The sequence below is a fragment of the Penicillium digitatum genome, chromosome 2 (genome assembly GCF_016767815.1).
Source record: "Penicillium digitatum chromosome 2, complete sequence".
Classification (NCBI taxonomy): Eukaryota; Fungi; Ascomycota; class Eurotiomycetes; order Eurotiales; family Aspergillaceae; genus Penicillium; species Penicillium digitatum.
The window spans coordinates 400,273-414,225 of record NC_089385.1 but is presented as its reverse complement, the minus strand read 5'-3'; the positions used below and the strand labels follow the sequence as shown (position 1 = coordinate 414,225).

The window sequence follows — 13,953 nt, the reverse complement described above, 5'->3', positions numbered from 1 at the left end:
TCAACGAGTAGATAGCGCACGAGCCTCGAAACTCAATTGGCATTGTCCACAGTTGGTAGTTGATAGTCCTCATATCTGGCCGGTTATGATCAAAATTGAGATCGACTTGATGGTTGCTGATATCCAGGAGATGCACTATCCTCGCCAGCACATATTGGATATGAGCCCAAGGTGCTGTCAAGGGCTTTAATCCGCCCAGCCAGTCATCCGCAGCTTTCCACTGGAACACATTGCAGAAGTATACCAATTGACTGAGAGATAGTATGGCCATGGAAGGTAGATAGATTCGAAAGATTCTGCGCGTTGCCGCAGAGCATAATCGACGAAAAAACCCCGAATTACTTGCCCCCAGATCCTCTCGGCATCGGAGAAGCGGAAGAGAGATCGCATACCCCGAGATAACCATGAACAAAGCTACCATTGATGGACCATTAAAGAGAAGTCGCAAGGGTGGAAGTTGGATAAGCCGACGGTTCTCTTCAGCCGGTTCATCCCAGTACGACCTGGTCAAAAAGCCAACGATCCTCTTGGGCTCTGAGCTCTTTGAATGGTGTATCACCACCAAAGCTGAGGCTATACCCCGGAGGCTATCCAGCCACAGAATACGCTCCATGTTTAGAAAGGAATGTGTGCACAAAGGAAAAAAAAAAATTTAATGGGGTCGACTTCTGAGTCGTTGAACAGAGGAGAATTAATTCCGAGGAAACCTGTACGAGATTACAGAAATTACCAAGGAGTGCTGTTGTCTAATAGTTGTACAGCCTATTAAACCACAGGCTAGTGACACTAGTGAAGAAACCGACATCACACCGATCGAGATGGAGTCACAGGAAATATTCAGCATGGTCTTGACGGTGTATGTTGTACTTTCGTAATACAGGGAGTCAATGGGCTCAAACCTGTAAGCCCAGATCTAGACCTTGTGGGATGCATGATATATATCTACCGTACCCACTTGGGGTTCATTCTACATCGACGCTAATAGATTGCACAAATCCACTGAATTTCCAAACCAAACGCAGTTAGTCAACGACACCAAAAAAAGAAGTCGACGTTGACCCCCCAAAACATAGTACCCCCCCTGCAGATGAGCACTCCTCCCTGCGTAGACTCACCGACGCCATCGGGCCATTTTGGGGACTGTAGTTCATTGGTCGCATTGGATACATAACTCAGCTCCGAAGTACTCCGTGGATCTTCAATGATTTTCCGAATCTTGATTTTTACTCGGGTCTGTTCGGCTCTAAAGGGACTGGGTGGATTTTAGTTTCGAATGGTGTAATTGGATTTAAGGTAAAGAGATGCATACATTAGGCATTAGGATTAATGATTGACTGAGCTTCATCTGAAGTTGCTCCAGCAATACCCAATGAAATCTGTCCCTTAAACTAGACATCAACTAGACATCAGCTACGCAGAGATTCGTATTTAGAAAGGGAAGGCAACTCTATATGCATAGCCCCCCCCACAAGAATGAGTTCCAAAATCTACCGATCTATGTCGGGCCTGACAAGGCCTCCAAGCCCACAGAGTCGGTCTGCGCACGAATCTGCTTCTGCCACATTGTTGTATATCGACCTTGAGAAGCCAGAAGCTGCTCATGGGTTCCACTCTCGGCGACACGACCTTCGTGCAATACGACAATGTTATCAGCAGTTGTGATAGTGCTCAGCCGATGAGCAATGACTAGCACTGTACGCCCGCGCGACAACACAGATAGTGCTTCTTGGATATTCTGCTCCGTCTCGGAGTCCAATGCGGCCGTGGCCTCGTCAAGCAGGATGATCTGAGGTTTCTTGATAATGGTTCGGGCAATGGCAACGCGCTGTTTCTCACCACCGCTGAGTCGTAAGCCACGGTCTCCCACTTTGGTTTGATAACCGTCGGGGAAAGCCATAATCTTTTCGTGGACACTAGCTGCACGGCAGGCCTCATAGACTTCTTCGTCAGTGGTGTCCTGGTTGGCATACTTGAGGTTGTACATGATTGTTTCATTAAAAAGGACTGTGTCTTGTGGTACAATGCCAATGTGTCTTCGCACCGAGTCCATTGTCAAGGTCTGGGTGTCGTGTCCGTCAATGAAAAGGCTACCGCCGGTCGGATTGTAGAACCTGTAGAGCAAGCGGAAGATTGTAGATTTCCCTCCACCTGATTCGCCCACCAGAGCAGTGGTTGTACCCGGCTTACAGTCAAAGGTCAATCCATTGAGAGCGGGTTTCCGTGTGTCATATGAGAATTGGACATCGTTGAAGGTGATGCGGCCGTGACAGACTGCTAGCGGTGTCGCAGACGGTGCATCCACCACTGATGGCCGGACGCGGAACAGCTCGAGTAGACGCTCTGCATTGATCAACGCTGATTGAATGTACCGGTAGAAGGTTCCGAAGATGTTCAATGGGGCTTGGAGTTGGGCCATATAGGTAAGGAGAGTCACAAACTGGCCGACTGCACGTTGACCGCGAGCCACTTGGTATGCACAGATAAAACAAGTGATGAGAAGGCCAAGCATAAAGATGATATTTTGGAAAATATTCATCAGATTCTGGGCGAAGAGGGAATGCCATTCTGCCCGTAGGTAGTCCGAGACCGCCCCTCGATAGCGATTGAACTCGTATTCCTCTGCGTTGAAGTATTTGACAGTTTCGTAGGACACAAGAGAGTCATTTCTGTTGAAGTTAGCTCAGTCGAATAACCCTTTTTTTTTTTTTTTTTTTAAAAAAAAGGAGCCGACCAGTAGGAAAGAAAACTTACTTGACAGCATCTTCCTGCCGAGAAGCGTTCACCATTTGGCGTCGCATGTTGGCTCTCCACGAGGCGATTTTGACGGTTGAATAGAGGTAGAAGAATGTCATGATAGCAACCGCCAACGCATAATACACGTCAAACACGACTAGAAAATATCCGATAGCGATGGTCAGATCAACGAACATAGGCAACACTTGAAAGGTCACTTGCTCAAGGAAAGTGTTGATTGAGCTGCCTTTGGTGAGAGCAGAGAGAACCTCGCCCATCTTTTTACCCAGGTGAAAGTCCAGTCCTAGTTTATGAACATGCTCAAATGCAGCGGTGGATAACTCCATGTATGCATACTGGCTCACTGAAATCCACAGATTCGAACGAACGGACTCGAGAAAACCTTGGCTGCCTTGAAGCCAACGGTAAATGGTATACAAACAGATGGGCCTCCAAGGCACGCTCAGAGTTCCATCGCTGGTTGACAATGAGTCTGCAATTACTCCCACTTGATATGGGACAAGGATATTTACTGCTCGCTGCACAATTAAGATGGCAAAGCAGATGACGACCACCATTTTCAACCGGAGAGATTTGTAAGGCCACAGATATGGAAAGAACAGGGAATAACCACTCAGATATTCCATCCAGTTTGTGGAAGGGGTCGTCAAAGGCCGTACCCACGCTTCGACCTCAGGGGTCTGTTGACCGTCGGTCAACGCATCACTGTCATCTGAGTTGGCGTTCCCCCTCGAGTCTAGTAAACTGGTTGTCTCTCCGACATCGGCATCTTCGGCCTCATTTAAGGCGCGAGATTTGCAGGCAGATCTGAACACGTAGGACGCGACAAGCAGTACGAGAACCAAAATCCGCACAGAGCCTGCGGAGATCTCCAATGCCTCCCAGCATGTGATCTTCGTGCGCAATCTTCCGCCATGTGGATCTTCAATTGTAGGTTCACGGTGGGTATGAGAATAGATCGCAACTGAAGTGGAGAGAATTGTAACCTCGAACGGAATGGCTGACAGCCATGGGACGAATTGCACGATTGATGGTGCAGGGTTTGTATCGAGCAAAGAGAGGAAGATGACGGCATGAGTGAAGAAAGACCCAACGACACAGAACTGATCTTTCTGTTAGCTTCGATTTCTATTCTTTGAAGCAAAAGTCTCACCACCACCGCTTGGCCACACCACCACTGTTCTGCGTTGGAGATCATGGCATGGGTCATGTGAATCGCTGCCTCGGCAATGTAGGTTGCCAGCACAACTAGACTCAACCAACCAAACCAGCCTTTGGATCGATTCCGTGCAAGCTCCGTGGGCAAGTCCCTGGCTCCGGCCATAAATATTCGGGTTCGCCTCGGTAGTGGTTTCCCACCGGGGCCATGTTGCACTTCGGGATTCCGACTGGCATCTTTGGCTGAAGTGTTGGCTACCTGGGAGGAGTGAACCAAAAAGACGACAACGAGAACCACGAGCAAAAGTGGAGGATATCCAAAGCGAAAAGATTGGAGGAATTCATGAGCAGTGATCGCTGAATCCATGGCCACAGGCTCTTGATCATCGGAGACTCTGGATCCCAAAGTTGACTTTGGTTAGACAATTGAGACATCAAACGTGGGAATTACCCGGGAAGGGATGTCCATGTCTTCACATGGTGTTGGCTGCGAGATGGAAAGCTGAAAGTTCACAGTTGAGCTGTCGTGTGCCCATGTTTCAATCCTGCTGTCAATCAGTGGGGACGCGGATAGAGACTAGTAACGCCACTGTATTGGTGGGTAATCTTGCACAAACAATGAGATCCCCTTACCTTGGAACTTATGTACGGAGTATATTCCGTACAAGATGGTTGATCATTCGAATACAAGTGCCCGTACTTGTACCTATATTGGTTTGATTTGGTTTAAAATGTCTATGCTTACGTGGTCTTCAGGGCCTAGTAGTTGGGCTCAGGCATTCAACTGTATCTTTGAAGAATAGAAGAAGTACGGAAGGAAGATGCAATAATCTTAGACCCCCCCCCCTATAATCAGAAAGATAAAGAAAGAGATGAATTTGCTCAATTCAACAGATCTATCATCGTGAGTCCAATTAGTCCAACGCTCCAGCAAAGTTTACTCCTCCAATCGACGGAGTACGCGGAATGGGGTTTTAGAGTCCAACACGGTATTTTTGTCATTGAATACAATACAATTCGATATGAGTTTCCCTACCCGATCATGCAGTGTCGATCCACCGAATAATCTTGTTCTGATAGCTCAAGTTGATTAAATCAATGAGTCTCTTGATTCGATGTAGTACCGCACTGCGGACGGGCTGTGCTTACATTACTGCAGTCGGGTTAAAACATAAGGGTTGAATTTCCTGTCGCCCTGACTCTCCGTGACCTTTTGCTTTTACACGACTCTCCGCAATAGGGTTATCGCAATCAATCCATCTTTTTCGAGGTTGGGGATTTGAAATGATCATCAAATAAGCTCGCGTGATAAATTGCCCAAATGGTGGGCATTTATTGTGTGATATGACGTGGCTACTTGAAGTTTTTTTTTTTTCTTTTTTTTTTTCTCAGTTCTTGCGTAGGAATACCCCCACAGCTTGTTATCATAGATGCAGGTTGACTTGAACTATTGAGATTACAGACGTACATCCGCAGTCGAGTACGAAGAATGCTTACCATATCGCACATGCGGACCCAGCAGGTCGGATGTCCATCCTACCGCTTGGGCAGTCTTATTTTGTCTTAGATCTCCGATCGATACCTCCTCTTATTTTGTGTTCTTTTGATTTGGATATAAGTAAAAAAAAGATCCTTATATATCCACCTGTTTGAAATTCCTCATACCCAATATACCAAGGAAAGGAGTACAACATACGGAGAAGTACCTGGCCACGCACGGGATGACTTAAGGTTCGGGACGAGTGAAGAACCATGGGTTGGGACACTTCGATCCCAAGATTCCTCTTTGGGGTTAGTTCCACAGCTCTTCAGCTGCCAGATGATGATGATTTAGATGCTGACCACACTATAAATCAAAATTTCTGGTTTCCACTGGTGTAAGCGCGAAGTACTTACGGGGAAATTCACTGCCGGGCGTATTTCACAAGCGAGCCATTTCCAAAACACATTGCAAATGCGGTAGATAACAACTTGATATCTGAACAACGTGAAAAGATGGGATCCGTTTCTTATCGCCCAGTGCTACTAAGTCAATTTATAGCCTCTTTGGGGAGCTTGGGGGAGAAGCTTTTTTCGCCGAGGTAGATTTATTTTTAATTTATAGTAGCGTGATTTTAGGTAACTCGTGAAACGAGGGGTACTGGGTATGTTGGATTGCTTTCAAAGTGACACATGGTGCTCATAAGCCTTATCATGAACTATCGACGAGTGAGTAGACAAATCAAGCGCGTGGTAGTTGAGATAAAACCATAGAAAATATCGTAGGGACTATGTTGTAGGTGTTTGGGAGATGGCGGCTCGCTTGTGAAAGATGTGACGTGGGTGCTAATGTGTCCCGGTGGAATTTTGTGGCTAGCTGAATTGACGCTGATTTGATACTATTACTGCACCCATAGAAGCTGGATGTTAAGTATTTGATACCCCCTACCTGCGCGTGAGTTTTGTATCCTTGTAAATTGACCATCTGGGCCTCCAAGAACGTCATATCCAAGTACCTGATGTGTGAGCTGTAGCTCCATACAGCCACTCGGTCATTGATTGAGACAAACAGAGTCTGCATGCGGTCTATGGAGAAATGGACATACCCGCTTGAACCTATTAACTCAGCCACAAAAGAGCTGGAAGATGCTGGCAGCTCCATACAAATTACCACAATAGAACGCAAACTCTGCAATGCTCCCCACCCGACCGCGAGGGCATGACTTCGAGAGCAGCATCTCTTTTCTTTTGCAGATGACCCGGTCACACCGAGATCCACCGGACGTTGCATAAGGTGGCACGGCTGAGGAAAGAGACTGGTATTATTTCGATCGTCGTTGTGTGATCCGCGTATTTTGAACTTGAGCTAAGAGAGAATCCGTTTTTGGCCGACTAGAGTCGAATTAAACGGAATTATATTTTGGCATCCTCTTTTTTTCCCCCCCGCCATGCTCTGTCCTCTGTCCCTCTATTCATACTTTCGAATCCAATAGAATGGCCGCCTTGGAGTGCGCTAGACTGGAGGAAAACGTCCTGCCAACTACTATCGATAAGCTTACCATTCGAAAAGAAGACGATGGCAACTTCACATTGACTGCATTACCTGAGACCTGCTCTGTCACTGCAATCGTCGAATCTGTCCTCGGCCACTCCGTCGAGCTACACCGTCTTCAAGCCTCTGGCGCAGAAGGCCAATCTGGCTGTTACATCTATTTCGTTCGGGACAGTAGCCATCCAGAAAAAACCATCGCCGTCACAAAAGTATATCCCCCAGCATGTCACAAAGACTTTTTCGAAGAGCTGGTTGCATACCGGAGATTGCTATCTCTTTCTGATCCACCGTCTGCTGCTCGGCCCCTTGGAGTGGGAAGGACGCGCGATGAGAACACCGCAGAGCCGATGGGAGTGATTGTCTATCAGCTTGCAGCAGGAAAAGCAATTAACACAATTATTCGTGACATTGGTCGGGTCTCCTCTCTCAAATTGATCGCAAAGCAACCTTGTCCCGAGGAAACAACGGAAATGATGGATGATATCATTCGCGGCGCGCTCCATGGGATCTCAATGAATCATAAATCACACCAAGCTCGATCGTCAAATATCACCACCGCTGAGATGCTGGACTGTCAATTCAATGGATTGATGGCTGATTTGATTACCGCCGTACAAGGAGTGGCATTAACGCTGGCCAAGCTGCACCGGGAAAAAACCGGATGGAGTAGCGCCAGCGAGTCTGTCGTCGACAAGCTCCGCAGCAAGCTACAGAGTTGGGTCGAAGAGATCCAGGGCCCATCGCGAGGGCAGTATGAACGCGCCATCGGATCTGATCAAATAGAGCAATTAACCTTACTGGTCGATCGGGCAATTGATGACTCGCGGGAAGAAGGTGTAGCATCACTAATCCATGGCGATGCCTCGCCGGGAAACTTCTTCTGGGATCCCATTCAAGGAATCACCATGATCGACTACGGTGGACTGAGTCGCTCGATGGATGCGAGCGGTCGACCTATGGGACCGGCAGAAATGGATGCGGCTGGGTTTCACGAGCGGCTGCGGAAGTATGCCGGGGACTTCGGAATGAGTGAAGCTGACATTGGCCAGGTCCAGGGGGAGTTCTGGAAAGCATACCAGGCGCAGGGTATACCAATCAACGAAGGGCTTACCCGGTTGTTCAAAACACGCACGCAACTATCTCGACTATGGTCTGCTGTGGATAAGCAAGATACATCGCGCGATGTACATAAATCTATCCAGCTCAGTGAAAAGGTTAAATTTGAATGGGAACGTCTTGTCAATATCTCACCTGAAAAGATCCAACCCTGGAGAGTGCTCGTCGTTGCCAACGCCAGCGGGCCAGGTAAAGGGGGTCTGCCTCTGTTGAATCAAGAACTAGTCAAAGCCATGTCGGAAATTCCCAATGCATCAGTTACTCTGTTCATGGTACAGCCCGAGAATGAAGACAAAACCACGCTGGTATCATCGGGGCATGGTCGGGCTAATGTGGTCTGCATTCCCCCTCGAGGAGACGACCCAAGTGCCTTGCTCTACCATGTGGCAAAGGTACACCAGCCAGGAGACTATGGTTTGCCAATTCTAGATGGCAAGCATCCATCCCCATTCAATCTAATCATTGGCCACTCGCGATACTCTAGTACCGCAGCTTCCTTGATCCGCGAAAGATGGTATCCCACAGCAAAGCTCGCGCTCATCACACATACCAGTGCGCTGCGAAAGTCCGACATCGCGTGGAAGTGGTATGGACAAACACGAGAGCTAGGCTATGTCGAAGCCGCTCGGCTGGCAATGCTCGACGAGAGGATTCTCCCGAGAGCAGATTTGGCCGTTGGAGTCGGACCGGTACTTACAACTGAAGCACGTGAACGCGAGTGGATGGGCCAATGCAATCGCCCACGATCTAACATGATGGGACCTCGCTTCCATGAACTCGTTCCAGGCATACGCACGGGTGATGCTTGTACAAATCAGCGACAGCCGAACGACCCGTTTCGGGTCCTCCTCGCTGGTCGAGCTGACGATCCCGCAAAAGGTTTAGACGACGCCGTGTACGCTGTGCGCAAGATCGCACTATCTGGAAACGACATATCCCTGGATGTGCTTGGGGTGCCAGCAGAAGAATTGGAGCGCTGGCAGCAGGCCGTCGATGAGATGACAGGCACACCAGACCTTGTCAGGTTGCACCCATTCTCTGATGACCCAAACGCGGTCTCGCAATTTTACTGTCTCGCGGACCTGGTCATTATGCCCTCAATGCATGAGGGATTCGGAATGATCTTCACTGAAGTCGCCGGGCTGGGTGTTCCAATCCTAGTGACGCAAGAAAGTGGTGCGGGCCAGTTTGCGCTTGATCGCAGTCGCATTCCGCTGGAGCTTGGTCAGGCCTGTGTGGTGATGGACGAGAGCACATATGGAATTCAGCCTTCACCGACAAGCCAGCGCGTAGCTGTTTGGGCTCATCGAATCGACCAAGTGAGATGTTACCCGGAGCAAACGAGACTGCATGCTCGTTCGCTACAGCGAATCATGCGAGGTTATTCATGGAAACATGCCGCTAAGGCTCTGCTTCGATCCGCAATGGAGGGCGAGGGAGATACAGTGCAGATGGCTCACGGTAGCGTTGCACCGGCATGTTCATCATGGCCTCGACCACCACTTGAGATGAGCGTAGTATCGTCAATGCGTCGAGCCGCACGAACGCGAAATCTGAGTGGAAAGCCGACCTTTAAGCAGACAGATGAAGTCATTCAAACCCTTCCAGAGATAGCCCCAACAATTTCAGCGCTAGAAGAACATGTCTCCGCTGCCGTGGGGTTTCCTGTCAACTTGCGAAGTCTGGATCCCATCCACCATGGAGGATTTTCTGGTGCTATTATTTTCTTTGCCTACGCCAGCGATGAATTTTCCTATGAAGAGACACCATTGGTTTCGAATGACACGTCCAATGGTCGTGTGGTTGCTGTGGTCAAATTGTTCGTCCATGGCTTGGACAACGGGATCACAGAAGAGTTGTCAAGCCTTGAATGGATTTTTTTGCAGACAAAGGGAGATATCAAGACTGCCGCCCCGTTGGCCGTTGGGCGCATGATGTGGGACACCAAGCCAGCCGGTGTGGTCACATATCAAGTTGCGCCCGGAGTATCTCTTTATCAGCTCATGATGCAGATGGGCCGCCTACCGCCGGGACCTGCAAGAAGGGAAATGCTATCTGTCTTCACTGCTGCCGTGCAGGCAGTTGCACGTGCCTTAGCCAGACTACACACTCATAGTGTTGAAGGACGTCCAGGCACACGATATCTGGAGTGGTACTTTGACGCGGCAACGAAACGAGCCCAGCAGGCATTGTTGTACAAAGACAGCATTCGTTCCGCGGGACTCGAGGCGAGTCAGCTCCCTGAGAAAATCAATCAACTTATAGCCGATTGCAAGCGTGAGATGGCTAGTTGCCCGCGCACCACTGTAGTACATGGGGACGCCCATCCTGGAAATTTCATTTATGACCGCGCGACGGGGCATGTCACTATGATCGACACAATGACGCTACACTATTCTCTGGATCAGAATGGTGATCCCATCGGAGTACCGGAGCGAGACCTGGGCCACTTCGTGCATATGCTGCGACGGACGGGCGAACAATATGGCCTTTTGCGACAGGAAATGCAGGAGAGCACGACTGATTTTGTGGAGGCGTATCTCGGAAATGCAGCGGCGCCGGCAAATCTCCAAATCATTCGGTTCTTGACGTCATGTTCAGCTCTTTCATTCTTGAATTATGCAGCGCAGTCTGATCAGACAAAATTAGAACTGCAGGTTAAAATTTTGCAGGATTTACTTCAGCTTGGAGAGGGTTGGACAAAATTGGATGGGATGCGAGGTTAATAAAAAGGAATCAGTGGTTGCTTTGTACTTTAGATATTCTTTCGGATCTTGTGATCTATCTCGGGAGTTATGGTGATGATTGGTACTCTTGGATGAGTTCGATACCTTGACATATTTACCCTGGCCGTCTCTTTGCGCTCTTTTGGTCCATCGAGTAGGTCTGATTGCGCTCAGTGTTTGCTAGGAAGTGTTCACCATGAGACAAAATGTGCCAATCCATCTTATTGGCCCGCTTTCTTGGAGTAATTCCAACGGATTTTGCCGTACTTCGTGGTAGCAAATGTTGCTTGTTGCTGGCAAGATAGACCGACAAAACAAGCAACAAAATATTGGTAAGCAGCCAGATTTAGGTGCCTGGGTGGCGAGCGATTGTGGGCTCCACACGATTTAGAGGAGCGTCTCTTGGTTAAGCTGGGAGCTGTGTTCATCCAGAGTGTGGCTCTCGGAGCTTGATCCTGGAACATTATCCAGCTTTCATAAGAGAATTTGAGTGTCATGGGTGGTTCATTTCGCAAAGGGGTTCGCGTGGATAGTCACATTATTGATCTTGAATGCTTCAAAATCATCACCCTCTTTGGGCTGAGAAACTTTCCCCTTCTTGTCGACCTTTACATTCGCCTTCTCGAGATTGGCAAGAACATCACCGCCTTCGTCCTGGGGGCTCAAATTTAATACCTTTCCAAACACAGTACTGGCGCCATCAAGATGTGGTGCCGGCACGAACGTAATGAAGAATTGACTCCCGTTGATCGTTGCGCCCGTTGCGCCCTGGCAGCCAGGCGCTGTCCTGTCTTTCACCGGGCGAGATGCCATAGACAGAATGCCCCGTGCGTTGTGTCGCAGCGACGGGAGATGGATTTCTTGGTTCATTGCCGCCGGGTGGTAGATCGATGTGCCGCCTTTTGGGATCTCGAAATCGAGCATTGGTTTCGTACTTGTTTGATGCGCGGCGGGCCCGAGAGAGATATCTCCGCCCTGGATCATGAATCCTGGGATGAGGCGGTGAAATGGGGTGTTGTTGTATGCACCACATGCGCAGAGGGCGAGGAAGTTCTCTGCGGTCTGGGGTACTGCTTCGCAGAAAAGCTCGACCTTGAGGTCGCCTTGGGTGGTATGTAACTGTTGAAGCCAAAATTAGCATCATGCCATAGAAACCAGAGCTGCAGAGAGATTCTGAAGCATTTTTCACATGTGGACTTACTGTAACAGACATAATTGAGGGGATTATGTGAGGTGTTGTTTCTGACGTGCAAGAGGATCAGATGCGGCATCGAGGTTCCCCGTGCCCCAAGCCGGGGGCTAGATAGAGTGCTTAGTCATGTTTTTTTCCTTATCCACGCGCCAGGTTGTCAGCCCAATCCCTTCAATTCAGATACAGTTGGCTCAATTTGAAATTAAGTCACGCTGAAAGGTTCCAGGAAGCTACCTTCTGCTTTATATTTTCTCCAAGACCCTTGCACTTTTCGGATACGGCCATATCTTACCTGGCCCCTCAGGCAAAGCCAACTTGGTCCACAAGATTTAAAGAACAATGAACAATCGGCCAGTGGAGCAGGCGTTGAGCACATTGGTCCCAACTCATGCCAATGACCTCCCGCAAGAACTACTCAGCTATGCAATGTCACTAGTGGCACAGTCCCGGGGCTTCTCGAGTAGCCTGAAGCCGGAAGAGGAAATCGCTCGACCATATGCCTGCGCAGAAATTGCCTGCAGAAGGTGTGCCACAAGTCCCGAATGAGACTTTTCTATAGCTGGCTCGATTCCAACATGCTAATGACTTGTCTCGGACTTCTATAGGCTGACCCGAATTCTTAAACTTCCTCCGCTGCTCGGACATCCGCCATGTCCTCCGCGCATATACAAAAAGCTCTACTCATACCTTGACCGATCTCTCACATCAAGCTCCACTAGTATCAAACGCTCAGTAAATGGATCGGTTCCCGGAACTCCTTCACGCGCCGGTTCAGCGCAGACTACACCAACAAAAGGCACAGCAGCCAGGAACACCCCTTCCAAGGCAGTAGGGCCAACAACACGAGGACTACAGAATACACCTTCGAGGTCGACACCCTTGAAACGAAGTATAAGCACGGCAAACCGGCTCGAGAGCCCATCAAAAACAGCAAGAAAAGCTACAGCCCCCCGAACGCAGGACATCCATGGGTCAACCATCATTCCAGATGCCCCGGGTTGGGTAATGACAGCCATCCGGACTGTATGCAAGATTCTCTCCACTCCTGCTCCGCGCACAAACACCTGGTCCAGGCCTCCAATCTCGAGGACCCTGCCTCCGCATATCTTTTCTGGTGTGTCGTCCGTCCTCTATCTCACGTCGAGCATGTCCAACGACGAACCGGGGTGGGACCGGGAAAGCTTGGATTTCCTTGAGCCTATTGTGTCCATCAATGGTTCTGATAAGGACGATGATTTCAAAGAACTAGTCTACGCCATGGCTGTTGCTGTATACTTCCTTGTGCTCGCCCGTCGGCGTAACCCCGGGCCAGATGCAGAGGCGGATATCGAAGCGCAGAAAATGGACAAGAAGACTTTTATTGAAATGCGTCAGACCGCACTGAACAGCCTTGGGCTGAAGGCTAATGACCGGAGGCATCGTGATGATGTTGACCAATGGATCACTCTTATCATGGAGCAAGGATGGGCCAACGGTCAAGAATGGTTCGAGAATATCCCCTATGCTGGACAGCTCTATGGCGAAGACGAAGAAGGCAGGTCCTACCAAGATCTGGACGAAGAGGATGCGACACTCAGGGGTGTTAGGCCGCCTAAACGTTCGGCAGCTGGGAGTGGGACTCGTATCTCGCAGTCAGATCATGCTCCGCGTGGCGGTCTTTTGCCTGGACTGGGTACAATGATGCAGGATCGAGTTGACTGGTTGTGTGATGATCGTCAAGAGGATTATGTGAATTGGAAAGCGGACATCATGGCTCGCATCGAAGGTGCAGCTGTTTAAGCTGTCGTGCGATGAAATATTATCTCAAAGGGGACGCAACCTGCTACTTTAATTGATACCCTAATTTATAAATCAACATGTAATTTCTATGTTACTCCTCGATAACCAAAGGAATTGGCTTTGCCATGTCTATGTTTTGGTTGTATGCTCCTGTTACTCCAGAGCAACCCAATATCCCAAATCACCATTATGACAAC

General features: G+C 49.1%; 4 protein-coding genes across 4 annotated transcripts; 2 read left to right on the top strand and 2 right to left on the bottom strand.

The window, feature by feature from the left end:
• Window positions 1–1,495: 1,495 nt before the first annotated feature.
• Window positions 1,496–4,279, bottom strand: Pdw03_6235 (Heavy metal tolerance protein; the record flags this gene model as incomplete). The annotated part of the gene is made up of 3 exons (XM_014680216.2): window positions 1,496–2,666; window positions 2,752–3,857; window positions 3,908–4,279. The coding sequence occupies 3 exons, from the start codon at window positions 4,277–4,279 to the stop codon at window positions 1,496–1,498; spliced, it is 2,649 nt and encodes an 882-aa protein (XP_014535702.2).
• A 2,606-nt stretch (window positions 4,280–6,885) lies between these two features.
• Pdw03_6234 (Glycosyl transferase, family 1) lies at window positions 6,886–10,785 on the top strand (the record flags this gene model as incomplete). Its single annotated transcript, XM_014680217.1, has 1 exon — window positions 6,886–10,785. The coding sequence occupies one exon, from the start codon at window positions 6,886–6,888 to the stop codon at window positions 10,783–10,785; it is 3,900 nt and encodes a 1,299-aa protein (XP_014535703.1).
• Window positions 10,786–11,289: 504 nt separating this feature from the next.
• On the bottom strand, window positions 11,290–11,998 carry Pdw03_6233 (Peptidyl-prolyl cis-trans isomerase, putative; the record flags this gene model as incomplete). Its single annotated transcript, XM_014680218.1, has 2 exons — window positions 11,290–11,904; window positions 11,987–11,998. The coding sequence occupies 2 exons, from the start codon at window positions 11,996–11,998 to the stop codon at window positions 11,290–11,292; spliced, it is 627 nt and encodes a 208-aa protein (XP_014535704.1).
• Window positions 11,999–12,316: 318 nt separating this feature from the next.
• On the top strand, window positions 12,317–13,756 carry Pdw03_6232 (Origin recognition complex, subunit 6; the record flags this gene model as incomplete). Its single annotated transcript, XM_014680219.2, has 2 exons — window positions 12,317–12,501; window positions 12,583–13,756. The coding sequence occupies 2 exons, from the start codon at window positions 12,317–12,319 to the stop codon at window positions 13,754–13,756; spliced, it is 1,359 nt and encodes a 452-aa protein (XP_014535705.2).
• Window positions 13,757–13,953: the final 197 nt, after the last annotated feature.